We start from the raw sequence: 17,097 nt of genomic DNA on the forward strand, positions 1-17,097 counted from the left end.
TTGTTGAGCTTCTGTCCATTGGGCATTATTTACTTACATCACCTCATTCACTCTCACAACCATGTGTTGGTATTAACTGTATTTTGCAGATGAGAAACAGACCATGAAAAACTCACCCTGCATTGTTTAGTGGCAAACACAAAATTTATTTCAGGTTCTGTCTGGCTCAGTCCCAATGATGGTGTGCAGCACACAAGGTGTGAGGTTAGCTGTAGGTGCCATCAACAGAGGTCTCATAAGAATGCTGCTAGCGGAGCAACAGGGGAAGGAATAAAACCAATTTTAGAGCAGGTGTGAGCCAGTAGCAGCTGTGTAGCCATGAAGATGTTAGTGTTTCAGTTTGTATGTGGTTTGGCTGGAATTCAAATTAATGTTACAGAAAAAAAAAGAAAAGCCATGAATGATGTAAGGGAGAAAAGGCAGATTTATTGACAGAATTTACTTGAAAATAGAAAGGGAAGTTTTAACTAATTTGAGTATACTTAACAGGAAAGATGAATAAGTAAAAGATCTGTTGTCATCCAGATGTTTGTCTACTTTTTCCTTTCTCACTTTTCTTCATTTTTTCTTCACATCTAGATGCCCTTGGAAATCACCCGGAGTTTTATCCAGAACCGGGATGGGACTTACGAGCTGTTTAAATGCCCTAAAGTGGAAGTAGAAAGCATAGCAGAAACCTATGGTCGTATAGAAAAGCAACCAGTGCTGCGACCATTGGAACTAAAAACTTTTCTCAAAGTTGGTAAGTGACTTAGCGGTTTCATTAGCACATCTTCCTTTGTGGGTCAGCTGTGTGCGTTCACTGTCCTAGACTTTGGATCTTGACTTAAATATTCATCTTGCAAAGGCAGCCACGGTATAAAGTGTTTTGTTTCATTTCAGGTAGTGTTTTTAAAATAAAATTAAAATTCTCTTTACTATAAAGAAAAAACACAGTTTTTCTTTTTTTTGGTATCATTAATCTACAATTACATGAGCAACATTATGGTTGCTATGCATTAGAATGATGCTGGCTTCATGAGTGACTTTGGAAGTATTTCCTCCTCTTCTATTTTTTGGAAAACTTTAAGGAGAATGGGTATTATGTCTTCTCTATATGTCCGATAAAATTCAGCGGTGAATCCATCTGGCCTGGGGGTTTTGTTCTTGGGTAGTTTTTTGATTACCAATTCAATTTCATAGCTGATAATTGATCTGTTTAGATTTTCTGTTTCTTTCTTGGTCAGTCTTGGGAAGGTTGTATTTTTCTAGGAAGTTGTCCATTTCTTCTAGGTTTTCCAGTTTGTTAGCATATAGATTTTCATAGTATTCTCTAATAATTCTTTGTATTTCTGTGGGTTCCGTCGTGATTTTTCCTTTCTCATTTCTGATTCTGTTTATGTGTGTAGATTCTCTTTTTCTCTTAATAAGTCTGGCTAGGGGGTTATCTATCTTCCACCCCAGGCAGTTTTGGACTCCAGAGCCTGCACCCCACATCATCTGATACTTAGCTGTGTCACCCTCATTCATCACTGTACCCCCAAGATAGCACAGTGTCTGGTCCATAATAGACCCTCAATAATGACTTCTCAAATGAAGAGTGAGTGAATGAATGAAAGCCAGCCATAATTTTAATTACCTTAGCTTTGTGATCCACTAGTGCCCCCCTTCATTTCTCCAATTGTGCACTTACTCTTTTAGGAGAAATTTAGAATTTATAATTATTGTTTTCAAATTCTTATGTTAATATATTCCTACTTATATTTTTTGCTGCTCTTGTGACTAAGATTTTTATCATTTTTCTAACTTGTTACTGCCAATGTATGGAAAGCCCTTGATTTTGGCATACTCATTATCAAATTGGCCCCCTTAATGCGTTCCTAGTAGTGATGATAGTTCTTTTCCTCTGGGTTCTGAGCAATCAATTATATCTCCTGAAAATGATAATTGTTTCGTATCAAATATTTATATCTCATATTTTTCATAAATTAGCTACGATTTCAAGAACAACAATGAATAATAGTGAAGCTAGCATCCACAATCATCATTTAGGTTATAGTAAAAACTTCCCCAGTGTAGTATTTCCCAACTGTCTTGAAGAAGAGATAGTGTTAAGTACTCTGTGAAAAAAGTATTTCATGGTTAAATAAATTTGAGAATGCTACATACTATATTTCTTTAAGACCCCTGATTGTAAGGCGCCAGAAAATTTAGTAGTAACTTTTTTGGTGGGAAAAGAAACTTCACCATATGAAAACTGCCTGGGTTATAAAATATACTCAGATCTCAGATAATGCTATAGGTAGAGTAGAGAGTAGGTAGGTAGTAATGTCTTAGAATATAATTTATCTGGGAAATTAATCCTAAAAATCTACACATTAAAAAGATCTTGCAATAAAAACACCTATTGAACTTTACTTAACCTAAGGTTTCCCAAATTTATTTAACCAGTGAACACTTTTCAGGGGAATACCATCAACATTTCACAGGATAGTTTTCTAGGAAAAATTGCTCTGTTTCACTATTAAATTATGCACTATTGGTTATTGATTTCAGATTAATTTTTTTAAGTACTCTTATTAGGAACTAGCATTAAATTTTTTGAAATACCTTTCCACCATTTTTTGAGGTTTGTCTTTGACCCAAGTGCAATGAACTTTATTAATAAAGTTCTAATGTTGAAGTAACTTCCATTTATGGAACAAATCCTACTTGGTCTTTTCTCTTTTAATGCATATGTAGATTCTACTTGCTATTTTATTTAGGTTTTTATCTATTCATAAGTGATTAACTGCCTACCATTTATTTTTTGGAAACTTTTTTGGGTTTTGGTAATAGTTATATAGAAAATGATTTTAGAAAGCTTTGGATCAAATTAAATAGCTTAGGAAATATATGTTCCTTGAATATTTGAAAGAATTTATTCTCTAGACCTAACCTTTTCTTGCAAGCAGCTCTCTAAAAAATTGTACAGTTTCTTCTGATTTACATTTCTGTTCATGGTTTCTATTCTTTCTTGAGTCAATTTTGATAATTCATTTTTTTTAATTCATCTGTTTTCATCCAAAATTTAAATGATGCACATCTTAATGATTTTTGGTATAGATGATATTCACATATGACCTTTAAAATCTATCCTTTGTCTTTAGTTATACACTCCACCAAAATTTTTTTTTATTATCTTTCTCAAAGAAAGGTACTTGTATATATCAGTTGTTCTAAATTACTGTTTTAAACTATTGTATCCTTTTGTCTGTAATAATCGCTCCTAACTCTTTAAAAAGTTTTTTCTACTATTTTCTTGGAACTCTTTTTATAGCTTTTAAAATGGAATTCTCAGTTAATTTTTAAAAACATGTTTGATAATAAGAATACTTAAGGTTCTTATTGTCTGTAATTATAGTTTAGCTTTTTTGTATCCCCAATACTTGATATTTAAAATTTCCAGTTGGTTGAGGCTTTCAATTTCTGACTTTTTAGAAATTTAAAAATATTTTCTCACTAACCTATGATACGAATTTGTTAGTAAAGATGTAATTTACCCAATATAAGGCTTTATATAGTTTTAAAATGAACCATATCTTTAAAGTTCTTTTTATCTTCATTTATTACCTGTTTGACCTACTAGAGACCAGAGAGTTGATACAATTTCCTACTACAATGGTATTTCTCTCTAAATATCTTCTTATGTTTCAAAAAAGACTTAAAGTATTGTAATGCAGTGTTTTTGGTACATCTTAGACCATTCAGGCAGCTGTAACAGAATTCTATAAACTGGGTGGCTTATAAACAACAGAATTTATTTCTCACAGTTCTGGAGGCTGGGGAGTTCAAGATCAGGGCACTGGCAGATTCAGTGTCTGGTGAAGGCTTGCTTCCTGGCTTATAAACAGCAGTCAGCAATCTTTTCATTGTTGTCTTCGCATGACAAAAAGAGCAAAAAATGTCTCTGGGGTTTATAAGGCCACTCATCTCATTCATCAAGGCTCCACCTTCCTGACCTAATCACTTCCCAAAGTCTCACCTCCAAGTCCCATCATGTTGAAGATAAGGCTTTTCAATAGATGAATTTGGGGAGGATATAAACATTCAGTCTTATAGCAATACTTTATCAATTTAAAATAATTTTTACCCTAAATTATTCCTCGTCTAGTATTACAAGTGACACCACTTTCTTTTGTTTTTCATATTTCTGAGATGTTTTCCATCCTTTTAAATTGTGATCTTTGTTTAGTTGAAACTCTTGCCAACATTAGTTGGTTTGGTTTTTCTCTAGTTTTAATAACTTATCACCTTTATCTTTGTTATAATTGATGAAGTTGGTCTTTTGTTGTTTGCTTTTTTTTTTTGCTAAATGGACTGTTTTTTGTGCTTGTCTCCATAGTTTTTAAAGTGATACCCTCTTCTCATTGTTAATTCTGCTAGTGTTCCATGTTTTTTTTCAAAAGCACCCTTTAAACTGAGGTTTTCATTTTCTTTTTAAGGTATCATTGATATACACTCTTATGAAGGTTTCACAAGAAAAACAATGTGATTGCTACATTCATCCATATTATCCAGCCCCCCCATACCCCATTGCAGTCACTGTCCATCAGTATAGTAAGATGCCACAGAGTCACTACTTGTCTTCTGTGTGCTACACTGTCTTCCCCATGACCCCGACACACACTATGTGAACTAATCATAATATCCCTGAGGTTTTCATTTTTGAATCTTTAATCCTCTGAAATTTATTTAGTTGTAGGTATGACGTAAAATTCTGTTTTCTTTTGTTTTTTTCCACCTATCTGGTTGATGCACTCCATTTACTGTAAGAAACACCTGCATTTCTTTTACTAATTAAAAATCCCTTTATCTTTTACTAAATTCCTGTTGTATTTGTGTCCATTTTGAACTTTTTTTTTTTTTCTTTTAATCTGTCTAAACATATGCCAGTACCCCTATAGCTCCAGGGGGAAGGGTGTTCCTGGCCCGGGGCAAATACCCTATGAAAGCAGTGAAACCAAAATAAGTCAAGGGAAAGAGTAGGTTTGGGAGAAAGGCTTTTTATTGCTCACAGCTTGCTTGAATTTGCTGACTAGGCCCAGCCCTGTCCGTCTCCTCTCGCCACCACTCTCACTCTGCCACTAGGGTGCACTCTCTACTTCCTGCCCACCCTTTCCAGGAGGAACTCCATTGGCAGGTCCTTGGTGACTGGCAGACACCAGACCAATTATGTACCAGGAACAGATGAGAGGCAAGAACAGCTGTTCCCCCTTGCCGCAGAAGGCAGGGAGGCTCTGCAGTGGTAAACACCTCTTGATAATATAAATTAACTAAGGTTGTGTTGGAGATTCTGAAAATTCTGCAGTTTACCCTGAAAGCCTATCTCGCCACCACCCTCCTTACCCCAGAAGGACTCAGGAGACACAGGCCCACGCAAGAGATTTTATCTGAAAGAGAAAATGGCTGCCCCCAGAGAGAGGGGGAGCAGCAGCTCGTGAGTGAGGAAGCGCATTTTTAAGGAGTAGGGGTAGGGTGTGTTCTACGTTGGTAATTGGATCTTAAGGGGTGGGCGACCATGTGGTCGGTGGTGATTGGATCTTAAGGGGTGGGGGTCTTAGTGTGCCAGAATTTGCCTTCATACCCCATAACCACAGTCACACTCCTTTGGTTATTATGGATTTGTGATATGTTTTAGAACCATGTAGATTTTAATTCTTTCTTTCTGGCTTCCTTGAAACTTGACCTTTTCTCATTAGTCTCCCTTTTAATCTCATCTAGCTGTCTTTTCTTCTCAATCTGGACTCTTCTTATGATTCTTTTGGCTGGATTCTTATTTTATTCAAGGATTCCAGATGGTTCTGTGAAATTTTCTTTTGGATACATCCAGTAATAATTGCTTTTCCTTCCCCCTGATTGTTGTTCTTATTGGTTCCCCCTTGTTCTCATATAGTTTGTTGGGTTTTTTAAACTTTTTTTTCTTTACTTTTTTAATCCTGAACAGAATAAGATCTGTGCAGACTCAAATTTTGGAGTTGTACTGATCTTTTTTCTTTGTTTCTTTCTTTAGGCAACACTTCCCCAGATCAAAAGGAGCCAACACCTTTCATCATTGAATGGATCCCAGATATCCTTCCCCAATCCAAGATTGGTGAGCTACGAATCAAGTTTGAGTATGGTCACCACCGGAATGGGCATGTGGCAGAGTACCAAGACCAGCGGCCCCCTCTGGACCAGCCCTTGGAACTGGCCCCGCTGACCACCATCACTTTCCCTTGAGGCAAAATAAGAGTCTTCTGCTGCTAAATTTGCACATCCCCACCCCTTGACAACTTTAAATCCTACTTAGGCACTCAGATAGCCCTGTTCCTTAGTGAACTGCTCTTAGCTAAAATGCAATTTCTCAACACTTCAAGTGGATTCTGAAGAACTTTTCTTGTAAATAGCCTTTTTGGTGCTGCTGTGTATAGTCATTATAAATTGGATGGCATTCTAGCTAGTTCTTGAACAAAAGGAATTTCCTTCCTAAAGACTCACCTTTAGAGTTTGTTCTGCTTTTTTCTAATTCTCTTAAGAAGTTAACAGCACTCAGCCTTATACCAACCGTGTTGGAAAGTTAGTAATACCTTGGTTAGGGCACAGCGATAAGGACCATCCTGACAGTTCCAGTCATGCCCTTTAATTATGTTCTCAAATAAAACCCAGTGTCACTAGTTTTTCCAAATTATGTATCATGTTGGCCTGAGTCTAAAATTATAAACCTTTTGGGAGATTTAGATGATAGTGAAAAGGAAAAAGAAATCCAGGTGTCAAAGGAATATTAACATTTAAAATTAATACTTGTTCCCTTCATATTCCTTCTTTATTCTCCAGAAAGTTTGACAGCTGGTAAGATACAATTTCTATTTGTGAGTTCACTGATCACAGAATGGAGATACTGAAAGACACAGATTTAGAAATCTATCTTCAAGGAGAAAAAAAGAGAATGAATATTTCCTATATACCTACTTTGTGCCAGGCACTTTTATTTATATTCTCATTCATTCGTCTCCATCATTTAGTCCTCATTATTCTTTGGGTTTAGGCATTACTCCTTTTATAGTTAAAGAAACAGCCTCTCTGAGGTTAAGTATCTTGCTGGAAACAGCATTAAAAATATTGTTTCATTTTACCGCAAAGTGCTTGTTCTTTCCATTTTGTCAGGTTGCTTTGATATAAGTTCCTTATTCGTTGCCTTTGAGAAGACAAGAAAAACCCATATGAAGTAGGCACTTGTTTTTCTTTCAATTGCATGTAACAAAAACCCAACTCTAACCAGTCAGGCAAAAATGGGAACAAATGACTGGGTCAAGAAGACTAAAATAGGGCTGGAAAACTATCCTAGGGTAGAGCTGGGTGTGGCTAGGCCTCAGGACCTATGGAACCAGGGTCCATCTGACCCATCTCTCCCTCTCCTGGGGCTTTACTCACTCACAGCACAGAGCAGCTCTTTCTGGTAGGAATTCTGGCTCCTAATGTGCCTTAAAACATGACTTTGACTTCCACTCCAAAACAGGATCGACTGCTCTACTTCCTCCCTGATCCCAAAGTGCAAAAACCCCCAAGAGAGGCTCTGATTGGCTTAACTTGGGGGAGGGGGATGATGAGCAGTTCTAATAAAGGGTAGAGCTGTGCCCCTACAGGAAGGGGATGGATAGGCAAATTAGTTGTCTATCCTATATGATTAAGGAGCTAGCTTGTGTGGGGATATCCTTAGTGCTTCAGACAGTGGGAGACTGATTGAGGAGAATCTAGAGAGGTCCACACAGAGCTTGGAACTTGCCCTGAGCTTTAAAAGAGAGGAAGATTTAGATAGGTATGGAGAATACCCAAGGAATCTGGTTGGTTCATTCTGAGAAATCCTTTAACCTGAGTACTTGAGGACATCAGTCACAGCTTTTTAACTAAGACATTTGCCTGTGAGTTACCAGGCAAATACCTGGGTCTGGCAGTACTTAGCTATTACCACAGGGGCCACAAAACACATGATCTACCCAAAGAGGCCCTCAATCAAGTGTTAAGCTCTTCACCCAGGACCACCATCACAGCCCATCAAAATACTGAATAGAGTTCAGAGTTACACTGACTTTTCTAGCTTGACACCCTCTCTACTAGGTCAGTCATGGGCCCAGAAGTACCAGTAGTACTGTCGCACCCACTTGCAGCATCCAAATACCTCTGGGACATCATCAGTGTTGGCCTCACCTTACACTACCAGAGTGGTCTTTAGATACTCTTACCAGAGCAATACTCTTCAAACCTGCACCCACCTGCCTCCACACCCCCACACACTATCATCTGTACTATCCATTACACACATACTCCCATTACTCATAGAAACTCCCATCTCTTAAGGGCTACAACCAGCTGCTGCCTTTCCACTGCAGCTACCATTTGTATTCTGGAGGAAACAGCTCAAAAACCTCCATGTATGCAGAGCTTCTTGCCTATTGCACAGACTGATCATCCTCAGACTGAGTGTATTAACAGGTCTGAGAGGTTTGCTGCCTTAACTCCTCCAGGCAACATGTTTGGGCCTCTATCAGTGTGGGTATCATGAGAACAACTTGCTGCTCCTCCACCCAGAACATTTAGTTCTGACCTATCGTATCCCTGCTTCTATCAGAACGGCTATCAACTCAACAGCTTGCTAGTATTTAGAGGAATGATAGGCCACTCAGAGACCTCCAGAAACTCCAAGAACCACCCACCTAAGTGAAGCTCCATAGGCCTGCCACCTGGCTCTCTCTCAAGGTACCAGATGTCATCAGCCCTGTAGTGAGGGCCCACCAATTCCCAGTCACGTAAGTCTATCCGGTCTTAAATGCATTTCTATTATGGCTGGTCTTCCAATAACCTTGCCTTTCCTCCAGCCCACTGTGTGCGGATACACAGGCACACATATGACACACACTTCAGCCCCAAGGCCTGGCCACCTAGAGAGTACAAGCTGTGTCTGTCATCTAAGAGGCAATATTCTGTCAGTGCCTGGTTCTTCCATGTCAGAAAGAGCCCGGAACTTGCTTTCCAGTAGAAGAACCCAGGGAAATACCACCCTTGCTGAGAGGGAGAGAATGGGCAGGGGCTGCCCTCCTCCAGCTCTTTAAAACCTGACCCTTTCAAGCTTAAGTTACAGATAACAAAGAAAAGTCAGCTACAAAGAACAGGCCTTGAGTCTTTGTGAGTTTTCCCCCTCCACCTATTATTTCTGGGTTTTTTTTATCTCCCAGATTTTTAATATTCTGGTTTTCTTCCTTGTGATATTTACATCTTGTTATATTTTGATATTCTTATTTTATGCTCTTTTTAAACCTTACAGACCTTGCTTTGTCTACCTGCCCTCCCACCATCCAGCTCTGCAAATGCCCTTCACATCTTTCCATCATCCCACCTGTCTCACCAAGGTAGCAGAATGACTTGTTTCACTACAGCCCTTTGATGTGTATAGCAATCACCCAAGGATCTAGTTAGAATGCATATTCTGATTCACAAGTTCTAGGGTGAGGTCCAAAATTCTGCATTTGTATCAAGCTGGATGGATGAAGTACTGGCCTGCACAGATGCTCTTGGTCTGCAAACCGACTTTGAGTGGCAAGAGCTAATGCTGACCTGGTACTGTGACTCCTATCTTTCACAGCCACTAATGGAAGAGGGCAGTCCTGGAGGTAACACTCAGCAACTGCTGGCCCTCGCATACACCTAGGGCACTAACCAGTCATGTAACAGGGTGTTTCAAGGCAGTGTGTTAGTGTGAACCACTTAATTTAACGCTCCCACAGCTACTCCAGCTGATTGAGGAGCTAGCCTTGAAGCTCAGAACTAGTTCTTGTGAGTTCAGTTCAGAGTTGCTTGGAAGTCAGAAAGTGAAGAAAGCATGCAAGCAAGTTTATTACACTCTGTAACAGAGCAGACCCCAGCTACCTACTGTGAGGCTGCTTTTCTGACATTTCAGAGGGCAGAGAAGTCCTTGATTGACAATTCTTGGCCCTCCAGGCCTGATCTGATAGGTGAAATGAGGACATGGGCTAGACTGTGCCTGAGCTCTGATGTCTCTTATCTGGGGAGATGCTGGACATTTCCTGAGTCACTGCTGGCCCCTGTGGCTTCATCTGATTAACTCGGAGTCATTTCTGGCTCTCTAGCTTTATCTGATTAACTCCTAAACTCCGAGTTAATTTTGGTGGGTCCCACTATTTTTCCATTCCAGTCATATCTATTTTTCTGCCTAAGAGTTCCGTCTGGATAGATACAAAAATGGGTCTGTAACTACACACATTCCCTATGGTTTCTCTCACTCTTTACCCAGCACCAATTTTTTCATTGTCCTCCTCACAACTACCATCTTAAGGTTCAGATTTTAAGCCCAGGGTTCAAACCCCCAGTCTAACACGTGCTTATTTACTGTGCGACCTCAGGCAAGTTATTTAACCATCTGATCCCCAGTTTCCTCATCTGGATTATGTGCATACTAAATAAAAACACTGCATATGATATGCTCATCAAATACTGTTACCCTACTGCCTACTATTTGCACTTCTCTTTTCCTCTTCTGTTGTTGGTCCAGGAGGAGGGGGTTTCCCGTTCAGGTCAAGTTCACTATGAATTTCGTGAGATGGAATTAAGACAAGATCGAGTTGGGGGCTGTGGAGTGTCGGTTAAAAAGGGGTTCATACCACATTTATCTCATGGCTGTGACCCAACTATGCAGAAGCAGCAAAGACAGCTCACTCTCTCCTGGCTCTTGTGCTGCTCCCTCCTGCTGCTTCCCAGCATGGGGCTCAGTTCTCTCCCTTCCTAGCAGCGGGGCTCGGCAGCTTCCCTCCAGCTGCTTCCTTTCTCCGCCCCGCTAAGCTCTTCCTCCTCTGCTCGCACCGTTCTCCTCCACTCTCCTGCTGGTGGCTCAGTCTCCCTGCTGCGTCTGCTTAGCAGCACTAGAGCTCTGCAGCCTCCCGCCTCTCCTGGCTCTCCCTTCCAAGATTCCTTTTTTCCCCTCACCAGTTCTCCTACCTTCCCAGCCCCTAGATCCAGGGAAGAACCCTGTGGGCGGGTCTCCATGGTGACTGGCAGACTCCCAACCAATTACCTACTGGGACTAAGAAGAGGCGAGAATAGATGTTTCCTTCCCACCCCTCCCCTGGAGGCAGAACTCCTCGTGACTGACCAGCGCTTCTGTCGGCAGTAATCCTGCTGTTCATAGATATGCATAGATATGTTCATAGATATGCAACGCAGGCTTATGTACACAATGGTTGATATTAGAGCCAGGGAGGATCCTGGCCATAATTTTCATTTTCTCTACAACCGTGTTTTTCCAACTTAGCCTTGGTGTTTTTCTCTTAGAAATTTTTGTACTTAATACCATTGTTACAAGAACACAACTTTGTTTACTGTAAAAGGCTGTAAATAACAAAGAGGGATGCTGGTATTCATGAATATTACTTTGATAAGTTAGATAAAAAGGGTTACAACCTTAAAAGAAGGAATATAAAAGTTACGCTTCCACACTACTGAAAGGAACACGAGGAAGACAACGACCTGAGCCACGGTTGGGGGACTGTCACGCGGCGGCCGCCCCTCGCCTCCGCGAGATGACGTCAGTCACGTTCTCCCCTTGCTCAAGCCACCGCTTCCGGGCGGTTTGACATCTCTTCCACCAGGCGGCGCCGCAGGACGTTCTGTTGCTGATGCCTCCTGCGCAGCCGCACTGGTCACTGGACACGTCACCACCTTCGCGTCTTTTCTGGAGAGCGCGGGAAGGCGAGTGCTGGAGGGTGGTGGCGTCACCGGGGTTCCCCGCGCGGCTCTCGGGGGCGGGGCCGGGGACGTGGCGCACGGAGAGGAGGGGGAAAGAAGACTGGACGGGGTGCGGAGTGGCGCCGAGCGCAGGCCCCTCCCGGGCTGGCCGGGCCGCGCCTGTCCCGGACGCTCGGGCGCCCGCCTCGTGACCCGCCGTGGGCCCTGCCCGAGCCGCTGGAATGGTGCTGACGAGGCGGGTTCGGCGGGGAGGGACACCGACAGCCGCCTGCCAGGGCCGTCTCCAGATGTGCTCCAAGTACTCCGGACGCCTTTAGACCCCATTTTGGGCCGGCACCCACCTCCTGGCCCCATGGGCGGCTGCGCCCTCGTGCGACCCGGGCCCAGCCTGGACTCCGGGACAGCGAAGTGGACTCGAGCACTTGGGGCCGGACCTCAGCTGGAGCTCCAAACCGCGCGGCTCCGCGGGGGTGGGGTAACTGCACCCACCGCCCACGCCCCTTGCCGCCGCCGCTCACGTTGTCCTCCTCCGCCTTCCCAGTGTTGGTCAGCCCTGCCCCATGCTGTTCCTACCAGGTGGGGAAAGAGAGCGTGGGCTCTGTAAAGGGACCCGGCCCACCATTTACTGTTCGCTTTGAGCAAACCATTCAGTGCCTTTGAGTGCCTGTTTTATCTTTTTTTAAAATACAAATAGTATCATCCACTTCACAGTCTTACTAGTCTGTGCTTAGCACGTGATAGGCAGTCGGTCAAAAGATACAATTACCTTTTCACCTTTACCCACCTGGTCCTCAGAGCCAGTTGGCAGGGGCTTTAATTCCTGAATAATACTTAAAAGGCTTTGTTTGGTTCCATGTACTGGTTTTTGATAGAGGCCTTCCTTTTCTTAGTATGAGCTCCACTGCCTGCCCAGTGGCTTTGGAAGGAAAGGTGGCAAAGGGTTTATGTGTGTCCTAAGTTGAACCTGGAGCCTAATCAGAATTTAGGCCAGGGTGGTTACTAGAATTTTCTCTGGGCCCTAGCGCCTGTGAAACTTCTTAACTGAGACAACCACAAGATTTCCTGCTGGGAGACCTGTCTGGGGCACACACTGCCTTGAGGCACCCATCAGTTGTCCTCTTCCAGTCACTGCCCCTTCCCAGAATTTTTCGTCGCGTGTTAGATTGCTGTGGCCAAGTCATCTTTCTTGGGATGGCTTGAGCCCTGCGAACAAGCTAGCTTCCAGTTGTTTCTATGAGGCTGGTCTAACAGAGTAAACAGAATACAAGACTCTCTACTAGAAGGAAGAAAACTAGTTATCTTGAAATGCTTATTTAGCATGTGTTAAGGACTTAACACAAGCTTTTGAGTCCCACAACCGGTCCTTTGAGCTAGGCAGCATTATCACCCCTTTACAGAGAAGAAAAACTGTCGTTTAGCAGGTTAAATAGCATGCCTTACCTCTTACAGCAAGAATATTGTAGAGCCCTTGCTTTTGAGACCATACTAAGTTTGGGTTGCAGAGCTGTGGCAAGGGAGAGAGACAATTACTTAGCCCTTCTCTAGGTTATGAGATGCTCAGGACCATCCTAGAGGGTATGAGCAAAGGGACTGTGGACTTCCCCTCCATATCCTCACTCATTTGGCCACCCTTGCCATTTGGATTAAGGCCAAACCAGTTTAAGTGACAGATCAAGGGCAGCATTTGAGGTTCCAGAAGCCCCTAGAGACACAAAGGGTAACCTCCCTCCCCACACACACACTTTGCTTTGGTCATTGGTGGGTTAATGGAAGAACTCCTGTGTATCTGACTTAGGCCTTTTTTTAGCACCATCTGGCAGGAGCCACATCTTGCACCTGCTGTCTCTAGGAACCTTTGCTCATTTGTCAGTCAGTAGTGCAAGAGGCAGAAATGTGGTGCCTTTGTAATTTGCATTCAGTGTACCTTAGGGATGGCTGTGTTCTATTATGTCCTAAGAATGGCAGTTCATATCCACTGCTGTGGTTTATGTGGAACTATGAGATACAAGAGAAAGGCAAAAAACAGAAGTCCATTCTCCATTTTCAATTTTAAAAAGTCTTGAACTTAACTAGAGACATTCCCAAGATAAGGCAAACTAGTAAGGACCCAGGTATTTTTTAGTAGTTCTTCAAAACCCAGGGCTTTGTAGGTAAATATTCCTTGGATTGGATCAAGGCGCACGCAGTTCCTGTGTTTCAGATCATAAAGCAGATGAGCCTAGTTGAGCCAGGGCCACTTTAAATGGAGAGTGGTTTGTTTCTTCCTTTTTGCTGCCAAAGAAGTCCTTCCTGTCCTGACTCATACTAACATACTTCCTGAAACCTACAAGGCATGGGTGCTCAGGCACTTAAAGTCAAATTGGAGAAATATCTTCTGTTTTGTCAATATAGCCTATACTCAAGTGACAGGGAATAAGTTTGTTTCAGACCAGTGAAATCCAGATGTAACAGATGATTAGCTATCCATGAAAGTAAATCTATAAATAGTTTGTAAATCTGTTGTCTAGAAGTTTGAAGACATCCCAAACACTGATCAGATATCTGAAAGCAAGCTCAGGAAGGGCTGGAAAGTGGTTAATTTAGGTTAAATCTAATTATTTGTGATATAAAGCAGTTTGGAGAACCAAGGAGTTTGGTCATTCTTTGAAGTGTAGAAGTATCTTCTGGCACTGCCTAAGGAAGGGCAGGTCTTGACTTAAGGAGATTTGAACTCCATGATTTCCTTGGTCAGACTGTACCTGTAGCAGAGAAAAGGGGCCCTGCCCTAAAGGAGCAATGTTTCTCTAGGTTGGTTCCTTTTATTCTAAGTCCATATTTACTAAGCAGCCTTTACTTTAGCCCATGAGGAGAAGATCAGACAGGCCAAGTCAAGCATTTCAGTCCATTAAAATATCCACTATTCCTTGCTGTAAATCAAACATTGTCAATTTGGTTTGTATGCCATTCAGCCTCTGTGTGAATTCAGTTTAATATATGTTTGAGAGATGGGTCCCCTCACAGTGGACCAGCCTGAAAGTATAAGGCCCAGATCTGGGTCCTTGCTGAAATTCATCAAGTACTCCCTAGTGGGGACCTGTGAGAAGGGTAGGATAGGAGGAGGGAAAGCAGGAGCAGGATCCAGCTTTGCCAAGGAAATACTACCCTTGTCTTATTGTTGACCTTCCTGTTGCTATTGCATTCAGGAAAGCTGTATTATCAGCACAAGGCAGAGAATGCTAAATTTTAGATGAGTGACATAGGCATTGAGTGATATGGATTCAGAGGAAGGTGGAGGGTCAAAGATGGTGCTACCAAGGAGGACAGTGGATTTGCCAAATGGATACAATTTCAGTAGGTGGAGAAGAAAAACCCATTGCCACTTCAGTGAAGTTCCCCTCTAGAGCTGATGTAAAATATACAGTCATCTGATCTCGTAGCTGCTAGCTGCTAAGCCAAAGAAAAAACACTTGTGTCAGAAGAAGGAGTGGTAGGTTCCAGAGAAAAGGAAAAATCAACTGTTCATTCAACAATTTGTTTATTCAACATTTACTGAGTATGTACTATGTGCCAGTCACTTAGCTGGGTGGGGATACAGAACTCAAACAAACAAAAGCTTTAAAAAGTTTACATTTAAACAAGCAAAAGCTTTAAAAACTTGAAAAAGTTTACATTCTAGTGAGGAGAGAGAAAGACTGGAAGGAGGGAAAGAAGGGGGGATGGATAATGCAGTATATCAGGTGTGAGATAGAATTAAATGAGGGTGGGGAGGTAGGATATGATGAGGTGTTTTTCCTCCAAATTTTAAAGTATTATGTGCAAGTTAATATAAAGGAATATAAGTATATGTTTACATACATATAATATATAGTCTTTGATCATCTTCTGTGAGTTGGGGGAGGTGACCACGCTGTGACACACCAGGAGGTAAAATCTGTGGCTATGACTCACTGCCTGGAAAAAAATAAACCAAGACCTCTGAATGGAGCATTTTCTTCTGAAAGGCAGGAAAGCCAGGTGCGATGACAGAGGAAAATGGGATTGTACCTTTGACCCTTGAATGTAAACACTATGGTTTTAAGAAAATAAGTGTTGACCTGGTGAGATGTGATAGAGCCAAACAGGGAAGAGGAAAAAAGCTAAAGAAGCACTTTTCCCATCAGGGGGTGGGGGCCAGGGAGTGGAGAGTGGAGGAAACCAGGCTTGGAGGTGGGTGGCTGTGGAATCTGCAAGAGCACGATTCCTCAGAAGGTTCCCTGTTTGCAGATGCACGTGTGAGGCTGGAGATAGTGAAATTGGGGGTAGGATCTCAACCTGCCCACCTTGAGCTCAACAGCAGTATTTTCTGAACCAAGAGTGTCAGAACTATTAATCTTATACTCCTTCTTGGTGCCAGAGGTGAAATTGGGGCACAAAAATATTGGCATTCTCAAGACATTGTGATATGAGCAATGGGACAGAATAGTAGAAGGAAGTAGAGGTGTGGTTGAGGAGGGAAAGATCAAATTTGATACAGTGTGAATACGAGTGTCGAAAGACAGTACATGCTGGAACATGGCTGAGAGATGTACAACAGGTCTCAAAAGTCTGTACTGACCTGCAAAACTTAGATGTCAGCAGTCACCAATATTCTCTTTGAAGCTGGAGAAATGGGGGTACGGGTGGCAATGGTAGCTGAGCTTGGCTCATTCCTGGCTTCACCTCCTCCTCCTTCCTCTCTTTTGTTAATGATATGGCTGGGGGGAAATTAAAGGAGTGGAGGGGGACTTGTGTTTCTGGATGTCATGGTTGCTCCCCAGCTCTGTCCTTGGGCAAGTCTGTCTACCTCTAGGCATTCATTCTAGCTTCTGCTGCATAAGAAGGACTTGAAGTTGTCTCTGTTGGTCTCTCAGGCATAGTGTAAAGACAGAATGCTGGAGGCCCCTTCACCTTTGACCCAGCTTGTGGAAGGACTGGTCACTAAAAGGTAGTTAAGTATCATCCCTTTCTGAATAGTTTTCCCTTTTGCTCCCTTGGCTAAGAAGCAATGGGAATAAGTACAAGAGAAGTTTGATGGGAACCTGAGAAGTGGCATCTTACACAGACACAATAGTGGGAAGTAAAGACCACCAGTTTTATAGTCTGAGTCTGTTTTTGAAGAATCGTCAGGTTGACCAGTATTTTCTGCGTGTGGTATGGTAGTGCCCATGAGAAATAATAAAAGCATCCAAACTCCCTGATCTAAAAATGGCAGTCCCTTCCCCTGTATCATGTACTGACCCTATGTCCACACATTTCTCTCCACTCCCACTGGAATTACATTAGTTCAGTCCATCTTCACACCTCACCTGAATCACCACAGGTACCTACCTGGTCTTCCTGCCTCCA

General features: G+C 42.3%; 1 protein-coding gene across 6 annotated transcripts in view; it reads left to right on the plus strand.

Moving 5' to 3' along the window:
• The window catches only part of C1H2orf42 (chromosome 1 C2orf42 homolog), a 28,835-nt gene extending 21,696 nt beyond the window's left edge, over positions 1-7,139 (plus strand). For 5 of the 6 annotated variants that reach the window (XM_017648882.3, XM_017648886.3, XM_017648884.3 and 2 more), the window contains 2 exons: positions 580-742; positions 6,032-7,139. In XM_017648882.3, coding sequence (XP_017504371.2) covers positions 580-742; positions 6,032-6,240 — 372 coding nt within the window. In that variant the 3' untranslated portion in view covers positions 6,241-7,139. Of the gene's footprint in view, positions 1-579; positions 743-6,031 lie in introns of those variants that run through there. The other variant, XM_017648887.3, reaches the window with a different exon arrangement.
• Positions 7,140-17,097: the final 9,958 nt, after the last annotated feature.

This window comes from Manis javanica, chromosome 1 (assembly GCF_040802235.1).
Source record: "Manis javanica isolate MJ-LG chromosome 1, MJ_LKY, whole genome shotgun sequence".
In the NCBI taxonomy this organism is placed as follows: Eukaryota; Metazoa; Chordata; class Mammalia; order Pholidota; family Manidae; genus Manis; species Manis javanica.